Source organism: Meles meles, chromosome 15, assembly GCF_922984935.1.
Source record: "Meles meles chromosome 15, mMelMel3.1 paternal haplotype, whole genome shotgun sequence".
Taxonomy (NCBI): domain Eukaryota; kingdom Metazoa; phylum Chordata; class Mammalia; order Carnivora; family Mustelidae; genus Meles; species Meles meles.
Window position 1 is genome coordinate 20308860 of NC_060080.1, and position 18739 is coordinate 20327598.

At 51.6% G+C, this 18739-nt stretch overlaps 1 protein-coding gene across 2 annotated transcripts in view; it reads right to left on the reverse strand.

Moving 5' to 3' along the window:
- Positions 1-1919: 1919 nt before the first annotated feature.
- Positions 1920-18739, reverse strand: part of KIF3C (kinesin family member 3C) — a 36551-nt gene continuing 19731 nt past the window's right edge. Inside the window, exons 2-8 of one of the 2 annotated variants that reach the window (XM_045979850.1) lie at positions 15539-15640; positions 14524-14646; positions 13340-13458; positions 12765-12881; positions 5210-5318; positions 4876-5042; positions 1920-4413 (exon numbers count right to left, since the gene is read on the reverse strand). In XM_045979850.1, the coding sequence (XP_045835806.1) occupies positions 4320-4413; positions 4876-5042; positions 5210-5318; positions 12765-12881; positions 13340-13458; positions 14524-14646; positions 15539-15640 (831 nt within the window). In that variant the 3' untranslated portion in view covers positions 1920-4319. Of the gene's footprint in view, positions 4414-4869; positions 5043-5209; positions 5319-12764; positions 12882-13339; positions 13459-14523; positions 14647-15538; positions 15641-18739 lie in introns of both variants that reach the window. The other variant, XM_045979849.1, reaches the window with a different exon arrangement.

Genomic DNA, 18739 nt, shown 5'->3' on the forward strand with positions numbered 1-18739 from the left:
TGAGCACTGGTTCTGTCCTGGCCCTTGGGGTCCATGGCACAATTTTCTGTGTCCTTACTTCATTCAGGCCATCTTAAATGAATCTTTAGTATGCCCAAGCGTTTCCACTAACACACACGCCAGCCTCTGGAGATCAGGGGCTCGGTCTTGGAGGAAGAGGTGAAACATGGCGGCTTCTTTATCAACAAACAGTTACCCAAAGATCCGGGTGCCAAGGGAGAGTTCCTACCCTCTGGCTTTTTTGTGAAGCTCTAGAAAACCACCCGTGTCAGCCATACAGGCGACTCCCCCACTGCTAACAGGAGAAACTAGTGTTTTTTTTTCTTCTTCTTTTTTCTATTTTTTTCCCCTTCGTCTTTTTCTTTTCTTCTCTTTTTCAAAGATTTTATTTATTTATTTGACAGAGAGAAATCACAAGTAGGCAGAGAGGCAGGCAGAGAGAGAGGGGGAAGCAGGCTCCCTGCTGAGCAGAGATCCCAATGCGGGGCTCGATCCCAGGACCCCGGGACCATGACCCGAGCCGAAGGCAGAGGCCCAACCCTCTGAGCCACGCAGGTGCCCCGAAACAAGTGGTTTTATTTTATTTTATTTTTTTAATTTATTATTTATTTGACAGAAAGAGACACAGTGAGAGAGGGAACAGAAGCAGGGGCAGTGGGAGAGGGAGAAGCAGGCTCCCGCCGAGCAGGGAGCCCGATGTGGGGCTCGATCGCAGCACCCTGGGATCATGACCTGAGCCAAAGGCAGACGCTTAATGACTGAGCCACCCAGGTGCCCCACAAGTGGTTTTAAAAGAGGACCTCTACATTCAGGTTCTGAAGATTTGGTTTTATTTCTGACCACTCCCCTTCTATCCCTGTCCTTTGCTACTTATAAAACACACAGGTTGCCTATCATTTTCCCGAGGAACAGTTGGGCTCGAGGGGTGGCACAGAAGGAAAAAAAAAACCAAAAAACACATGGGATTTTGAGTGTGGAAATCCAGCCTCGTTGCTACCCACATGTCTTTAGCCAAGTTAGTTCATTTTCCTAAATCCCATCTGTGAACCAGCGACAATACCTTCCATGGGGGAGGCTGAATGAGTGTGCACCAGGGCGAAGGACCTAACCCAGCACCCGGCAGATCTCCAACAGCAGAGCCACTCCTGCCCTGGCCCTCCAGGCTGGCGCAGGGCGGGTGGGCAAGGAGCCCTTCCAGGGGAAGGGTCAGGTTCCCAACCGACTGGCCGACCACAGCGCTCCCCGAGGGCCCCCTCCTCCCTGGGAGGTAGGGGCTTTGTGTTTGTTTGTTAGCAGCAATGACTTTTCATTTCCCAGGAAACCAACAGCCAGAACCCAGATGGAGGGAGGGAAAGAAGCCCCGGGAAGAGAGCCGAACGGGATATTAGCTTATTTTTTATTTTTTATTTTTATTTTTTTTTCGGGATATTAGCTTTTTTTTTTTTTTATTTTATTTATTTTTTTTTTTTTTTGGGATATTAGCTTTTAAACCATTTTAATTCCGTGCCCACCATGTGCCAGGCACATCTGTGTGCTTTACACACATTACTACCCGCTGTCATCTCTCCTGACTGATCAGTGGAGGAGCAGAACTGTCACATGGCGATCGACAGCTAATCTGGACATCCAGGCTGTTCAGACACCTGCTAACAGCTCAGAATGAACGGGATCGGGACTGTTCGCCCGGAACACGAACAACCATTGCCATGGCTCTCACACAGACTTAGGCTAGAGCTGGGACCTTCCTCCAGGTCACACGAGTCCCCTTGAAGCCGCCCATTCTTCCCCAAGGTCCTGAAAGCTGCAGCTGAGATCTGAAAAGTCCCCAAGCCCTCTTGGAAAAATGAGGAAGAGAGAAAAGGAGAAAGTGCATAAGCAAGTATAAGGAAGTACAAAGGGAAGAGGAGGCAGGCAACCAATTCTGTGACGATACTCATTCCTTTATTATCGAGTGTGTTAATTTGGACAGGGCTGGGCGGCAGGCTGCCGGCAGCACCAAGCTGCAGGTGCGTTTCAGCTCAACAGAGAGGCCTCATCTGAAGCCAAGGAGACAGAGGGTAATGTTTTTTATATATATTTATATATTACATACGTCCCCGTATAGTCATATGTATAGAGTGACAAGAATGGGCCACTGCATTAACTGTTGTCCTAAATAAAGACCATAGCAACAGACACGGAAATATGGTCCTCATCAAGGCCTTCACTTTGTCAATCAAATGTTCGATACATCAAAAGGGAAAGGAGAGAGACAGACTGAGATCCAACCACCCCGGTGGTCCTGTTCCCAGCATATCTTACACCGAGTGTCCCCCAAGTGTAGAGCGGAGGTAAACACACACACGAACACGCACACACATACACACGTACACAAAGCCGCAGGCAGGAGCTCCTCCTTCGACACGACACACCTCGGGCCCAGCCCTCGGACCGGGGGTGGTGAAACCGGGTATTTTGTGCTCTGAGACTGTGAGGCTCAAGTGACCAGATGATGCAGAGTCGATGTGTCCAAGTGATGAATGGGAGTGACACGTGCTGTTTCATCCACCAATAAGAAAGGTCAGCAGGACAGGCTGCTCAGTGTAGGCACGAAGTCCCTTGGTGCCCACGCCACCTGGGGGATTTCTACACATAATTCCAGACACAGCCAAACCTCTGATCCGAATCCTGAGTCTCAAATAATCTCTTGGGCTCTGATGAAGAATGGTGTTCCCCTGAAGGACGGGAGCAAATGGCAATTGAGTTGTCCAATCATCTAGTCCAGTAACTATGGCAGAAATGACAGTATCAGTGAATGAAACCAACCCATAGCTTGGTCCCTAGAGCAGAACTTGAACCGTGCAAGAAGGGTTCACTTCCTGATGGAAAGAGAAGAGCCAGGTAATCAGCCCCCAGCCCTGCCCCACCTCCCACTCACCCAATTCAAGCAGCTCCATCAGTTTCATGCTTCTCTCCCCAGGACTCAATCCTTTTATTTCTGGGAACCAGAGATTCCCACCATGAGGGCATTTTGCGATCTTAAATCACTTGTTTCTTTCACGATTACCTCTTTATTCCTCTACCAAAATAGACACTTACAAAGTAAATCAATGAAAATTAATCTTTCTCTTTCTCTCTCTCTCTTTTTCTTTTTTTTGGTCAAAATTTACTTACTACTGGAGATAACTGGAAATATCTGTCACAAAAGTCGGTGGGGAGCATTTCCCTAGGGACTAATTTGCACAACGCTGAAGAAAGGATCCGTTTTCAACAGAACAGTGCACAACAAATGAGATGCAGAAACACGCGTTAACAGGCAAAGCTGGCAGAGCGGGCCTGGGTCTCTGTCTCCTGTGCTACATCAAGGGGGAAGCAACAGATTCCGGTATCCTTGTGTAGCCAGAGGGAGAACGACATTGATTCCTGCCACCCTGAACTGGGCTCCGGGCAGCTGCAGAGGAAAATGACCACAGCAGGAAGGAGCAGCATCTCAAAAACAGGGAGTTGGCTGGATCACTTGTGGACCCAAGTTATTTCTCCGAGGGGACAGAAACAAAGGGACCCAGAGACGGGACTTCCTTTGATGACTGTCCGTGTTGTCTCCATTACGGTTTCGTTTTCTGCAGGTCCTGAGGGGGGGGCCTCCAACGGTCGGTTCACAATTCCTACCCAGAGGTTGGGACGGTGGCCAGGAAGCAGAGTTGGGTAAGCCATGAGTTCTTGCCAAAGCCGAAGAGCATGGGCTGTGTCGGTGAGGTCATGTAAGTCCTTGAAAAGGAGCCCAAGAGGCTGAAAGAGGTTATCTGAGGTCCGGAGAGGGAAGTGCAGGCCTCTGTTCGCTGGGAGCACAGGCCCAACACTGTCGGGACATCTCTGGTCCTTTGTGGACATCCAGCATTTTTCTAGTCCCAGAAAGTGCTTAGGAACTGCTCACCGTCAGCTGGAGGAGATGGATGATGGAGTGGGACAGGTAGAAAAAGTGCTCTCTTCTCAGGCACTGGCTACCTTCCCTTCTGGGAGCAGCTGACAGAGAGGAGCTTGAGGTCTGACACGGGGGTGCGGGGTTCGAAAGTCAGAAGGAAAGGAGGCTATGTAGTGACCACGGCAGGCTCAGGCGAGGGCATCTCCCCCAAAACCGAACTCCACAAATAAATAACATTAATTAAATAAAGGAGGCTGAGAAGAGCGGGCCGACGCACGGTCTGCCAGGGTCTCGCCCCCTCACACATACGCACACACACATGCACACACACACACGCACACTGAGTGTCAGGTGAGACGATCCAGGTTTGGCTCCCCGTCCCAGGAGGCTCTCGGACGGGCAGCCTGATGGAAGGTTGTCACTCATGGTCTAGCACTGTTGTGGGGTGCAGAGCAGCGGAGGCCAGTGAGGCATGTGGGGTAGAGGCTGGAGGCCGCTGAGGCGTCTGGCACCTGCAGAGGGGAGGGATGAGGTGGGAGAATGGGGAGGTTGAGACACAGCAGGAAACCGAAAAGTGAGGACTGGCCTTTGCCTCATCCTGGTGCTATGGGAACTCCTCCCTGAAGACCCCAGGTATCCCCTCCCCCATCCTTTTTTTTTTTTTAAAGATTTTATTTTATTTATTTGACAGACAGAGATCACAAGTAGACAGAGAGGCAGGCAGAGAGAGAGAGGGGGAAGCAGGTTCTCCACTGAGCAGAGAGCCCGATGCGGGGCTCGATCCCAGGACCCTGAGATCATGACCTGAGCTGAAGGCAGAGGCTTAACCCACTGAGCCACCCAGGTGCCCCCCTCCCCCATCCTTAATGCCTGGCAGGTACAACCAAATCCCTCTTCAGCCTCAACCAGCCTATGTGGTCTCCACGCCTCCTAAGTCCCCCGCGCACTCTGAGCACAGGGGTACTGACCACGACCTGGACTTTCGAACTTTAGATGTGGAAGGTCTTTCCAGAAAGCTGTCCAAGCGCATGAGCCTCTCCATGTGTAGCGCGCGGGGATCTTGTTCTTGGTCATGAGAGAATTCCATCTCGAAGACAGCGGGAGGGGACACATCCAACTCCAGGAACATGATGTTTTCAGCCTGTGGTGGGAACATCAGAGCAGACATGAGCGGCAGCCCTGAAGGTTCCATCTCTTCGGCACTCCGTTGACATTGGGGACAGCAGAGGTGGTGAGGGAGGCAGAGCAAGCAGAGATTATGAGCACCAACTCCCTCGGGCTCCCCCCCCCCATTTCCCAGCTTCTTACCCTGTACCTGGGGTGGGACCCCATTGCCATAGCAACCCGAGCATACTGGCTGATAGGCCTCTTGTAGCCCACTGCGGATGTTGGACGCTTCTTCATTTGGCTGTTGTTGCTGTGGGGAAGAGGCTATATTAGAGCGGGTTTCTTCTGAAATGGGGGAAATGATGGGGTGCCTGGGTGGCTCAGTGGGTTAAAGCCTCTGCCTTCGGCTCAGGTCATGATCTCGGGGTCCTGGGATCGAGCCCCGCATCGGGCTCTCTGCTCCGCAGGGAGCCTGCTTCCTCCTCTCTCTCTGTCTGCCTCTCTGTCTGCTTGTAATCTCTCTCTCTGTCAAATAAATAAATAAAATCTTAAAAAAAATAAAGCAGGCAGGAGGTTCTGCAGATGGTTCACAGGAGTGTTCTTCTCTGTTTTTTTTTTAGATTTTATTTATTTATTTGACAGAAAGAAACAGCGAGAGAGCGAACACGAGCAGGGGGAGTGGGAGAGGGAGAAGCTGAGTGGGGAGTGCCACGCGGGGCTTGATCCCAGAACCCTGGGATCATGACCTGAGCCAAAGGCTGATGCTTAAGGACTGAGCCACCCAGACGCCCTCTTCTCTTTGTTCTAATACAGCTGGACAACTGAAAACTATCATAACCCAAGAAACCATATATTTCTTTACTCTTGTATTTTTTCTGTCCCCGCCCTGCCCCTCACAGTAAAATGGTTTGACTAAGGGCTGAAATGAAGAAAGAAAATCCAATCTTCTTTTAGCTTTCAGATTCATATGCTGATTTCACATACTATGCAAAACCATTGATGATGAGTGGCTCTTTTTCGGTTTTCTTCTTAAGAGTTAGTCCAAAAAGGGGCGCCTGGGTGGCTCAGAGGGTTAAGCCGCTGCCTTCGGCTCAGGTCATGATCTCAGGGTCCTGGGATCGAGTCCCGCATCGGGCTCTCTGCTCAGCAGCAAGCCTGCTTCCCTCTCTCTCTCTCTCTGCCTGCCTCTCTGTCTACTTGTGATCTCTCTCTGTCAAATAAATAAATAAAAATAAATAAATAAATAAAGAGGCAGGCAGAGAGAGGAGGAAGCAGACTCCCCGCCGAGCAGAGAGCCGGATTCGGGGCTCAATCCCAGGACCCTGGGATCATGACCCAAGCCGAAGGCAGAGGCTTAACCTACTGAGCCACCCAGGCTCCCCTGGGAAAGGTTTTTAAACTTCTCTGAACCCAAATTGCTTCACCTGTGAAGCTGACTTAACCAACTGAGCCACCCAGGCTCTCCTAGATGACTTTCTTAGAAGGAAATCTCAGGATCTGATGAAGGATTATAAACATTTTGTCTATCTTAGAACATACTGTCAAGTTACCTTTCTAGCAGATTATACCACTTAGGGGGGCATGGGTGACTCAGCTGGCTAGGTGGCCGCATTCGACTCCAGGCATGATCTGAGTCCTGGGATCCAGTCCCGCTCTGCGCTCCTCAGGGAGTCTACTTGGGATTTTTCTCTCTCTCCCTCTTCTTCTTCCCTTCCCCCACTCGTGTTTTCTCTCTCTAAAATAAATGTAAAAATCTTGGGACGCCTGGGTGGCTCAGTGGGTTATAGCCTCTGCTTACAGCTCAGGTCATGATCCCAGGGTGCTGGGATCGAGCCCCACATTGGGCTCTCCGCTCGGCGGGGGGCCTGCTTCCTCCTCTCTCTCTGCCTGCCTCTCTGCCTACCTCAAATGCATAAATAAAGTCTTTTTAAAAATAAAATAAAATAAAATAAAATAAATGTAAAAATCTTAAAAAAAAAAAACGGTCAGTAGACATGCCAGGGAATGCTGCCTGGTGGACTGCTGGCCTGCAGGGACACAGAGACTAGATTGCAGAGACCAGGCTCGCTGTGGCAGAGGATTGGGAATGACCTGGAAAGAGAACTCTCCCTATGATGTTGGATGCCAGTTTTCAGCACAGAAGAGAAAAAGGGGGGGGGATCAGACATCTGATAACGACATCGGGGTTGGCCCCTAAGAGCTGAGAGATCACTTTTTATTATAGGGGAAAAAATATTGTGATAGCAGCAAGGGTGTGTCATAGGACAAGTCATAGGATCTACGCAGCATTAACTCCTGTGGGTCCCTGATGGGAGGGGGCTTTTAGGCAGAGCCAGGCCCCTGCTCTGGGCAGTCAGCCACCACCCTCTTACTAGAGAGGGATCAATCATGGAAAGTAGGCCTGGGGCAGAAAAGGGAGTAGATGGGAAATTTGATGTCCCAATTACAGACTCCCCTCCCCCAGCCCCTTCTTCCCCCATGCCACCCAGAATAGCCCTGGCATCTTTACTGGGTCAGGCTGCCAATTCACACTGATCCACCACTCTGCTCTCCCAGCCCTGTCCCCCGGTCCTATTCCCAGAGCCCGCAGACGCTCCCAGCCCCAGCCTGGCCTGGTGTCCTCCTGAGACACAGTGCAGCATCCTAAAAAGAGTATCTGGGCAGATCCAGTTCCAAATGTCTTCCTAATCCAAAGGCATTTTGCTTGTCCCGAGCCTCAGTCTCTTTTTCTGCCCTGTCTACACCTTGGGAGATTGTGGCGAAGTTCAAATGGGATGTGTAGATACACCATAGAAATGATAAGAGGTGTTGTTACTAATTGTCCCCCTCTCTCCTGGAGTTGTCAGGGCTTCGGCTGTGTGCATGCACAGCCTCCCCACCCTCCTCTGCCTGGACCCTGGGACCCCTCCTCCCCTCCACCCCCTCCCCCCTGCCCCAGGGGCCACACAGCTGCAGAGTGAGCTGGGGCTTCTACAGTTCCATCCTTCCCTATTTTTACCCATAAAGTAGGGCCAGAAGGGACCCTAGGTGCGGTCCAGCACTCTCTTACATGCTTGATAAAATGAACCACAAGAATGGCATTGCTCGGTACTCTCTGCTGCAGAAGGCAGGCACCGTTCCCTCAGCCCCTGCACTGCTCGTTCCACTCCTCAAGGACAGGATGTCCTATCTGTGAAGTACCCGGCCTGTTTCTTCTCCTCTTCTGTCTTCTGTCTGCCTTTTGGCTTTTTTTTTTTTTTTTTGCATTGCTCCTTTGTATCCCTGCCTGAAATTAGCAAGTTGAATGGAGAATAAATCATCTTCCCAGCTGCTGGGGGGTTGAGCCTTTGCTGTGTGCTCTGCTAAGTGCTTGTCCCGCTTCATCTCAGCAGTTCTGTGTGACAGGGTGGGGGGTAGGGGGAGGGGACACAGCTGAGTCTCAGAGGTATTAGGTGACGATGACTTAGCAAGGTAACACAGCTTTAAGGGACAGAGCCAAAGTTTGAACTCGGATAGGTCTTACTCCAAAACCTGTGTTACTTTGTTTTAATGGAAATACTTTGTGGATTTCTTTTCTATCTTGGTTTGCTTGTTTGGATAATAAAAGGAATACGCCACATTCATCAAACTGCTGAAAGGAAGAAGGCTGCCGTCCTGTGAGTTGGCTAGGATAGAGAGCAATGGAAGTGTTCAAAGGCATAACCGATTTGAAAAGCAATTTGGCAATATCTAGCAAAGTTGAAAATGTACATACCCTACCATGGAACCATTGCATTCCTACGTATATACCCCAGGGAAACTGTTGAATATGTACTCAAAGATATCTATACAGAAATGTTCACAACAGCACTGTGTTTAATAAAAAAAAAAATCAACCTACATGTCCATCAACAAGAGAATATTATATATATACATAACTATATATGATGTTAATTGTAACCTTAAAAGAGCTAATATAAGCAAACCTCTAATAATCTAATCTAGAGGTACATGGATAAATCTAAAAGAAAAAAGTTTGTTGAGCACAAAGAAAACGCAGTAAGTATACCACACGGTTCAAATTTTAGCAATAGGCATACAAATACCCATGTATATTGTTTATGAATATCCACATATATAAGTAACTATAAAAACATGCACTGCGTTGATTAGCACCGCAAATTCAAGAGAGTAATTAACTCTGGGGAGGGAGAGAGAGGAGTTTTAAAAACCACTTATATTGGGGCGCCTGAGTGGCTCAGTGGGTTAAGCCGCTGCCTTCGGCTCAGGTCATGATCTCCCGTCCTGGGATCGAGTCCCGCGTCAGGCTCTCTGCTCAGCGGGGAGCCTGCTTCCCTCTCTCTCTCTCTCTCTCTGCCTGCCTCTCTGCCAACTTGTGATCTCTCTCTGCCAAATAAAAAAATAAAATCTTTAAAAAAAATAAAAAATAAAAAAATAAAAACCACTTATATTAAAAAATAAATAAATAAATAAAACTGATTACACTTTATCTCTTAAAAAAATTTGGTGTAAGTATGACAAAATGTGAAACATGATTTGACAAAGCTGAATGTTAAGCGTACATAAATTATTTTTTATACTTTTATGAATGTCTGAGATAATTAGACATAAAATGATATATTTTCATTATAAAAAGTTTAGATTTTGCAGAATAGCATAAAGCCCCTTATTTTAAATTTTCAATAAAGATTATTTATTTATTTATTTATTTATTTTTATATTTATTTATTTATTTTTTAAAGATTTTATTTATTTATTTGACAGACAGAGATTACAAGTAGGCAGAGAGGCACGCAGAGAGAGAGGAGGAAGCAGGCTCTCCACGGAGCAGAGAGCCCGACGCGGTGCTCGATCCCAGGGCCCTGGGATCATGACGTGAGCTGAAGGCAGTGGCTCTAACCCACTGAGCCACCCAGGCGCCCCTATATATTTATTTAATACAGAGAGACACACAGTAAGAGAGAAAACACAAGCAGGGGGAGTAGCAGAGGGAGAGGGAGAAGCAGGTTCCCTACTGAGCAGGGAGCCAGATGTAGGGCTCCATCCCAGGACCCTAGGATCACGACCTGGGCCGAAGGCAGATGCTTAACGACTGAGCCACCCAGGCGTCTCAAGTGTCTGACTCCTGATTTTGGCTCAGGTCAGGATCTCAGGGTTGTGAGATCGAGCCCCTCATAGGACTCTGCACTGGGCCTGAAGCCTGCTTAAGATTCCTTTTTTTTTTTTTTTTAAAGATTTTATTTATTTGTCAGAGAGAGCACAAGCAGGGGGAGCGGCAGGCAGAGGGAGAAGCAGGCTCCTGGGTAAGCAAGGAGCCCCATGCAGGACTCGATTTCAGGACCCCAAGATCATGACCTGAGCCAAAGGCAGACGCTTAACTGACTGAGCCACCCAGGCGTTCCACTTAAGAGTCTTTCTCACCTGCTCACTCTGCCCCTGGCATGTTGTCCCTCTGTCTCTAAAACCAAACCAAACCAAAAACACCCCCCCAACAAAAAGTTAACCCCTGCATGCAGTTTGGGGGGCAACTCTGTGCAAGTCTAAGTCAATATGTAGGGACTGATTCTTCCCAAAGAGTTCTGTAAAGAAAACACCACACAGATAAGGCCCAGTGGGAAGCTTTTGAGAAATGATCAGTTTTCAGGCTTTCTGATGGCAAGGAAAACACCTTTTCTCTTTCTGCACTAATTTCCTCGAGCAAGATGAGACGGATGGTGGGGGAAAGAGGAGAGAGAGAAGAAGTGGGGAAAGGGCCTCACAAGCAACTAAGCTCTCCTGTTCTGCTCAGAACTGTTTGGGGTGGGGAGGAGGGGGTTGAGGCACACAAAGAGCAGGTCAGGAGCACAGCTTCACCTTTAAAGCCAAAGAGACAGGAGACAATGGGCTAGGAAAGCCAGCAGGCACCCGGGGTATATGGGATTCTTTGCACTGTTCTTGCAATGCTCAGTTCTCAAAATAAAAAGTTAAAAAACATGCCTTCTCAGAGTCTCTCATCTCATTTCTATCTAATGTAAAGAAATTCCTCCACCTGCAAACTTTTTTCTTTTCAAACCTTTTATTTTGGGGGCTCCTGGGTGGCTTGGTTGGTTAAGCACCTGACTCCAGCTCAGGTCATGATCTCAGGGTCCTGGGATTGAGCCCTGCTGGCAGCAGGGAATCTGCTTCCTCTCCCTCTTCCTCTGCCCCTTACCCTGCCCCCGATAATTTATTTGTTTATTTGAACTGATAGCACGAGAGGGGAGGTCAGTGGGAAAAGCAGACTCCCCGCGGAGCTGGAAACCTGATGGAGGACTCGATCCCGGTACTCCGGGATCATGACCTGAGCCAAAGGCAGTGGCTTAACCAACAGAGTCACCCAGCCGCCCAATAAATAAAATCTTTTTTTTTTTTTTAAGATTTTATTTATTTATTTGACAGAGAGAGAGATCACAAGTAGGCAGAGAGGCAGGCAGAGAGAGAGGAAGGGAAGCAGGCTCCCCGCTGAGCGGAGAGCCGGATGTGGGGCTCGATCCCAGGACCCCGAGATCATGACCCGAGCCGAAGGCAGTGGCTTAACCCACTGAGCCACCCAGGTGCTCCAATAAATAAAATCTTTAAAAGAAAATTACTTTTAAGTAATCTCTACACCGAACATGGGGCTTGAACCCACAACCCCAAGATCAAGAGTTGCATGCTCTACCGATTGAGCCAGCCAGGCACGCCTGTAAAACTTCAGTTGAGAAACTCAGAATTCTAAGTACAAAATCAATAACCCTACAGATCAGAAGCCTCACCAGCATCTCTCTCCAGCAGAGGGCACTAGAGTAGTGCCTTTCAAGCTGGGCTTCCTTGCAGAATCACCTGGAAGCTTTGCGTCAACTCCAAAGTGACACCATTGAAAAGTCCTCTATTCATGAACTTGCCATTTACAAAGCTGCAATGTGTCAGCTTGGGTAGGGCCAGCCTTTGAGACAGTAGACCGATTAAATAGGCATCTGATGTTTTGGGGAGAAGCCAGAGATCTTTATAGCTAGCTTCCCACCTAGTGCTGGGGAGAATCCTGCGCTATCTTGTCATTAATATTCCTAAGATCGAGAGAGCAAAGAACCCCCAGGAAAGTGCTTTGGTATCCAGCTTCCTAAACAGCTCTGTAGAGATTTTCAACTAAAGGACTGTGGTCGGGCTGAGTGAGGCAGTCAGTCCCTCTGTTGGGTTTGAGGAGCATCTTATTCTTCAAGCCACCAGCAGGGGGAGCTACACACCCAGCCGGTGGATGCAAACTGTCCCTTCCAGCTTGGCTGTAGGGAAACAGGTGGAAATGCTGAATCACCAGGCTGAGCTGCTTGACCAAGCCTGGGTCCCACCTCTATCATTTCCTGATCTGATCACTTCCTTGCATTCCTGACCGGGCTGTGAGCTCTGACCGTGTCTGATTTACCTTCTGTCTGGAGAGTCCTATACACAGTGCCCAACACAGGAAGGCAAGTATTAACTATTGTTGCTGTTTTGGGCACCCGATGAATGAATCTTGTCCAGACTGACCGGATGTTGTCATTCACTGGGACTGCCAAAAGGCTGAGACGCTCTTCCCTTCCTTGGGTCCCTCGTGGGGCACCTGAGGCATTTTGTTTTGGGCAGAACACCCTTCCTTCGTGAAGACCCCTATGTTGGAGAAATCCACCCTCCACCTGCATCTTTCCTATCCGCCTCCAAATCCACAGAAAATCGCTGTCACCGCAGGCCCCTGGCCACCCCCAACCTGGGGTGCGCCGCCCAGACCAGGCGGTGAGGGACTCACACTCCGGCGGGCACAAGTGGCTGGAACTTCCACTGTTCCTCCTCACAGTCCAGGAAGAGCCGGTTCATGATCTTGTTCTTCTCCTCAGGGGGGATGAAGTTCTCGATGATCAGGTACCTGGGAGCAGGAATGAGGTAGAGATGGGGAACTGGGGAGGGAGAGACCACAGGGGGCACGCGAAGATTGGAGCAAGAAGTCAAGAGGCAGAGGGAACAGAGGAGACGGAAAAACCGGACAGCTGGAGAAGAGAGGATCCCTACAGCAATCACAAAACTTGAAACCCCTGCTTCTGGGGCAAAGACTGTGGACTCAGGGCCCGAGGGGTCACTCCTGGCCAGCACCCAGCATGCACTTCGGGGGACTCATCGCTGCAGCCGCACAGAGGAAGGAGAAGGAAACAGGCGGTATAAGCAACTCGTCCTCCCCCCTCAGACACATTTTATTCCTAAGGGATGTGGACTCCTGGGGGAGTAGACGGCTGGAACGAGGCCTTGAGGAAGGAATAAGCCCCTCAGAGAGAGGCCAGGCAGTGAGGGACAGCGGAAGACCAGAAATGGGAGGAGGAGGGGCCCTACTTGAGCTTGAGCTCCCGGGTCTGCTCATTCTGTGCCTCCTCCAGGTCCTGCCGAACGCGGATGTACTCGTCGTGCTGGTCCTGGATCTCTGCCTTCACCGCCTGCAGCTTGGCGTAGAGCTGCATGGGGACAGGCGCCGCTCAGAGGCTGCGCCATGTGGTAGCAAGGCCCCCTGTCCCCCTGCCCAGACCCCAATGCTGCAGGCTCAGGCTCCACCAGCAGAGTCCAGGGCGAGGTCCCTGAATGTCCCTCCTGCCCCACCACAGACGAGGGCGGGTTTTTCAAAGGGCCACCCTGTCGCTCCTCCCCTAGGACCTGTTACCTGCTCTCTCTCCGAGGCTGTCACCTTGTGGAAAAACTGAAAGGGACCCGAGAGACCTTTTAGTCCCAACATCCTCTTTTGACAGAGGAGATGACTCAGGGACACAGTTGCTCAAGGTCACACCACTAGTTACAAGAAGAGTCCGGATCAGGACCCAAGTACAGAACTGCCGTGCAGGGCTCCAGGAGGGAAGGTGACCCGTCCCACTCCTGCCTCTCCAGGATCATGATCCGGCTTTCCTGGACTGCTGTCCCGCTCCTAACCCACCAAGAGGAAGATACGTCCCTGGAAACTGCCACTGCGGCGGGGCCTCCTCCTGGCCTGGTCTGGGCCACTCACATCGGCAACCCAGTGGGTTTTCCAGGTTCTTTCCAGAATCTGGGCTGGAATTTGCCACTTCCTGTCCCTGTCCATGCCCTTCCCTGGCCCTGGACTTTGCAGGGTTCCGGAGATCAGTTTCATTCCTTCCTGGGTCCGCAGGGGCCTGCGGCTCCCCTCCCGAGCTCCCCCAGGCTTGCGTCTCCTCAGGCCTCCTTGACACTCCTGTCCTGGGCCTGGCTACTCAACCGTGACTCGCTGGTGACACTGTGCAGGGGAAGTTACCCACCGCCATCAGGATGGCAGTGGGAGACTGGAGGTGAAGGCCTTCCCAGCCCACCAGGCCTGGCCTGGCCCAGGACAAGAGGCTCTAGTCTGCCCCAGCCCCAGACCCCTGCCTTCCCCCCACTCCTTAGGCTGGCAGCCCCGGCGAAGTCACTCTGGGCTTCAGCAGTTCCCTAAAGCAGAGACCCCCCCCTCAGGTGGGGTCGGTGACTGCCTTGGGCCAAGGCTGCCAGGCCCCCCGTCTCCCACAGCCTCTCACCTTCTTGAGCTTCTTGGTTTTGACCTCCACCTCCTGCTGCAGAGACGTGTAGGTGCCCCGGAGCTCCATGGTCTCCTCGTCGCGGAGCAGCATCTCTTGCTGCATTTCCCGTTCACGGCGTTTCTAGGCCGAGGCAGGGCACAGGGGCTCAGTGGGCCAGCATGTCCCAGGGAGGGCCGAGGGAGCTCAGGGGACAAGCTCACTCTGCCTATCACGGGATCTGGCTCCACTGTGGCCACAGACACCGGGAAGGAGAAGAGAGCGTCCCATGGCCTGTGGCCCCCGCTCCTACCCATCACCAGCGGAGCCTCTCTGAACCTTCTTTTTTTTTTTTTAATTTAATTTTATTTATTTATTTGACAGAGATCACAAGTAGGCAGAGAAGCAAGCAGAGAGAGAGGAGGAAGCAGGCTCCCCGCTGAGCAGAGATCCCGATGTGGGGCTCGATCCCAGGACCCTGGGATCGTGACTCGAGCCAAAGGCAGAGGCTTTAACCCACTGAGCCACCCAGGTGTCCCATCTCTCTGAACATTCTTCTTAGCTCATGTAGCTATGTCTGTGCCAGACACTGCCCCCTGGGGATGGAGACCCCAGCCCGAACAGCTGGCCCATTCCAGGAGTATCAAGCCAAGATAGATTCCCATCATATTGGCTTCCCAGCTGCCTTGTCCTCTCCCCATATGGCATCACAGATGACTGGTAGGACCAACAAACTGTGGTTCTTGAAGATTCAGGACATTGTCATATGGTTGGCAAAGAACTCACACCTTTCTGGAAGTCCTGGAGAACCACGAGCCATGGAGAACCACCACTTCCTCTCACCCCTCAGCTGGCGGTGCCCTTCACAGAGGCAGGCTCCTGGGCTGGGGGACCCATGGGACCCAGGGCAGCGTGTCTGAGGTTCTTAGCACTGTATCCCAGGGACACTGAGTCCCTGATGGCTCACTGCCCTGTGTCCTCCAGACAAGACCTCACGGCCATGAGCTTCCACGAGATCTGAAGCCCCCAGCCCTACCTGCTCCGCAATCTCCTGCCTCTTTAGTTCCAGCATCTTCTGCTGCTCGTTGGTATGATCCATGATGTTCCTGCCCCCGATGAGCAGCTTGCTCTCCATGGCCTGCGGACACAGAGGGGTTAAAGAGATGGACTTTTCAAAGATGGCCACAGCATCTCCGACTTGAGAGATTTGCTTTCCTGCTCTGTGGTCCTTCCAGGAGTGGACCAAGGATGTGTCCCTGATGGGGCCTCGTGGCCCCTCCCCGAGAACAAAGTTGCCCCTCCAGCCTCCTGGGCTCCCGCCCAAGGCTCCCATCATCAATAAGACCATTAGGTGAGGCAAAGAGAGGGCATCCCTCAGGGAATATAGACACCTGATCTGTTTGCTTTGGATACAGCTGGAAGGTTGGTTCACCATGTCTGGAAGGAGCGTGCAGGAGGCTTTTGAATCCTGGCATTTAGCTCCTAGCCGGTGTTCAAGAGTGGGGAGCAATGACCGGGCAGCCCGAATCTTTACCCAACAGGCTCCTGACTCAACACCAGGTGTAATCTTCAGCTGACATGGAAAGCAGAAGATTTTGCAGCACCAAGGGGCAGTGTGAGGCCCCAGAAGCCGCATGAGCTTTGGGAACGGCCAGAGAGACGGGGGTTCGGCCCACTAAATGCGAGGCCTAGACCAAGGGTCCCCTTCAGCTCTCACATCTGTAATATCAGAACAGCCTCTGTTCCAGGATGGCTGACAAATATTGCTGAGTCCTATTTTTGAGGGGCTGAATTCAGCCCTTAACAAACATGATCTCCATCCTCAGCCTAAGAGAAAGCTCCTGTTACTCTCCCCACTTAACTGAAGAGATGGAGAGTAACTCGCCCAAGGTCGTGCCACTAGTGAACGAAGAGGTAAGATTTGAACCCACCACCCCCGGCCCCACTCCGTGAGCCCAGGTGCTCGGGACAGACCTGCCGTACGGATAATAGATGCATATAAACTGGGTAAACCAGACGACATGAAACACATTCTCACTCCTGCTCATCAGAGGGTGCTGCCTCCGGGCACTCCAGCTGTCCTCTGATCTCATCGCAGCCTTCCCGGAAGGTTGAAATCACCTTGAGCCACCGGACGATATTGGCTGCGTCCCTACTGGAATTTTTCCCAGTGGGACCAGCTGACCTGCTTCCGGGCTCGCAAGCAGAGGCTGCTGTCACGGTGTGGGGGCAGGGGACCCCTCTGCCACCTGTGGAAGCCCCATCACGGGGGACGGAACAGGACAGGGGTGGAGGGCTGCTTTTGGGGGGTCAGGGGTGGGGCTCTGTGAGGATGCCATTGGACCCTACATGACAGCGGGCCCATCGGAGTGGCCCCACGCAGCCTCCGAGGCCAAGGGCAGAGCTCCTGCAGAGCGCAGGGGCCCTGGAGAGCTGTCTGTCCTCACTGCCACCCCACCCCCTGCCACCAGCTGTGCTTATACCTCCCGGGGGCCTTGCTCTGGGATACTGTCTCACCATCTGGCTCACCCTGACAGCACAGGCCTGAACCCATCCCAGACGCTTCCTTCTCACTCAAGCCCAGAACCTGCACGATCTTTGGAGGCCTTCACTTTTGTGCCCTGTGCAACTTACCGCCCTCTCCCCAGAGTGCGTCTCTTGCCGCCCCTGTGTTGGGCCATTCATCAAATCCCATCAAGTCTGCCTTCTTGTTAGGGCTCCCACCATTCCCCGCTTTCCATCTGCGAATACACCTGCTGACTTCACCGCGACCCTCCTGACTCGCCTGGGTCGTTGCCCTCAACTTCCCTGTCCACCCATCTCCCCGTGACCCCCAGGGGCATTCACCAGAAACGCAAGTCAGAGGGTGCCTCTCCTCTGCTGCCAAGTACCTCAACAGGCAAAGAACATTCATTCTTTGCAAGATGAAACCCAGAGTCTGCTGCGGCGCCCTGCCCCGGGGGCTGGCCCGGCCTTCCAGCCTCCTCTTACCACTCACTCCCCAAGCATACTCCAGCTCCCAGAAGAATTCCAGCTCCTGGAACATGCTGGGCCATTTCACAACACTGGGCTTCTCTTGCGACTCCACATCTGCCTGGAAAACCACTGCTTATCCTGCAAGACTCAGCGGGAGTGACTTGGGGTGTGTGCTACGATTCCCTCACAACGGCCCCTTTCCTCTTTTGGTCCCCCTCAATAACCGACGCATTCCCCGCATGGACCATTATTGTTTACATCCTGTCTCCCTTGTGAGCTCCTTCAGGGCAGGGATCATGTCTTAGCACAGACATGATTTCGGGGTCCCAGGGCTTAGCACAGAACTTGGCACATAGTAAGTGCTCAATAAATGTTTGAGGACCTGAAAGGAATTCCTGGGCTTGTGGGGTGGCGGTGGGTGGGGAGGGGGAGTTCCAAGTCTTTCCCTCCGGAATGGAACTGACCCTTTATCCCAGCTTCTCCTCCTTCAACAGACCAGCCCACACTCACTGTTGGAGGGCAAAAGGGCAGAGCAGCAGGGTCTGCGCTTCTGGGAAACCTGGCTGAAAGGAGGGGATGGGTGTGAGGAGGGAGGAAGGAGAGACAAGGCAGGAAACCCCCTTCTGCTGGGGCCATGGATAACGGATTCGTCTAACTACCCAGGACACAAGATCTCAGGGACCTGGTGTCTGGCCTGGCTTCCTATTCTGGGACACTCCAGCCCTGAGTCCCTGCGCCGTCCTTGGAAACTGACGTCATTCCCGTGTTCTTCACTCTCTGCGATCTCATAAAGGCACGACTTCTCAAACGACTTCTCAAACTCGGTTGCTGTATTAGAGTCACTGGGGAGCTTTTAAAATTCCCACTGCTGGGCCACATCGCGTTATTATCTTGGGCCCCTCCCCTCATGAGTGGCTTTAGAACTCCCATGCCAGGTGCTCGGGGAGGAGTTTAGAAGCCAAGCGCTGGTGCCCTGGTTTTCCTGACCGATTGATGGGCTGGGGACGAGGGCAGAGAGAGAACAGGGCAAGGAACCAGGAAGAAGAAAACCATGGTTTTCTCTGCCTGTTGGGTGTTTCACATTTACTTCTAATAACCCTTTAAGAAGTGGGTCTCAGACTTGGGTGCATTTTAGAATCACCCGGGGAGTTTTTCCAGGCCCAGAGCCCAGACTACATCCCACTGTCAATCAAACTGCCAAGGGGCTGGGGAGTCCGCCATGAGGTCCAGGCATCAGTGTTTCGTTTTGTTTTGTTTTTTT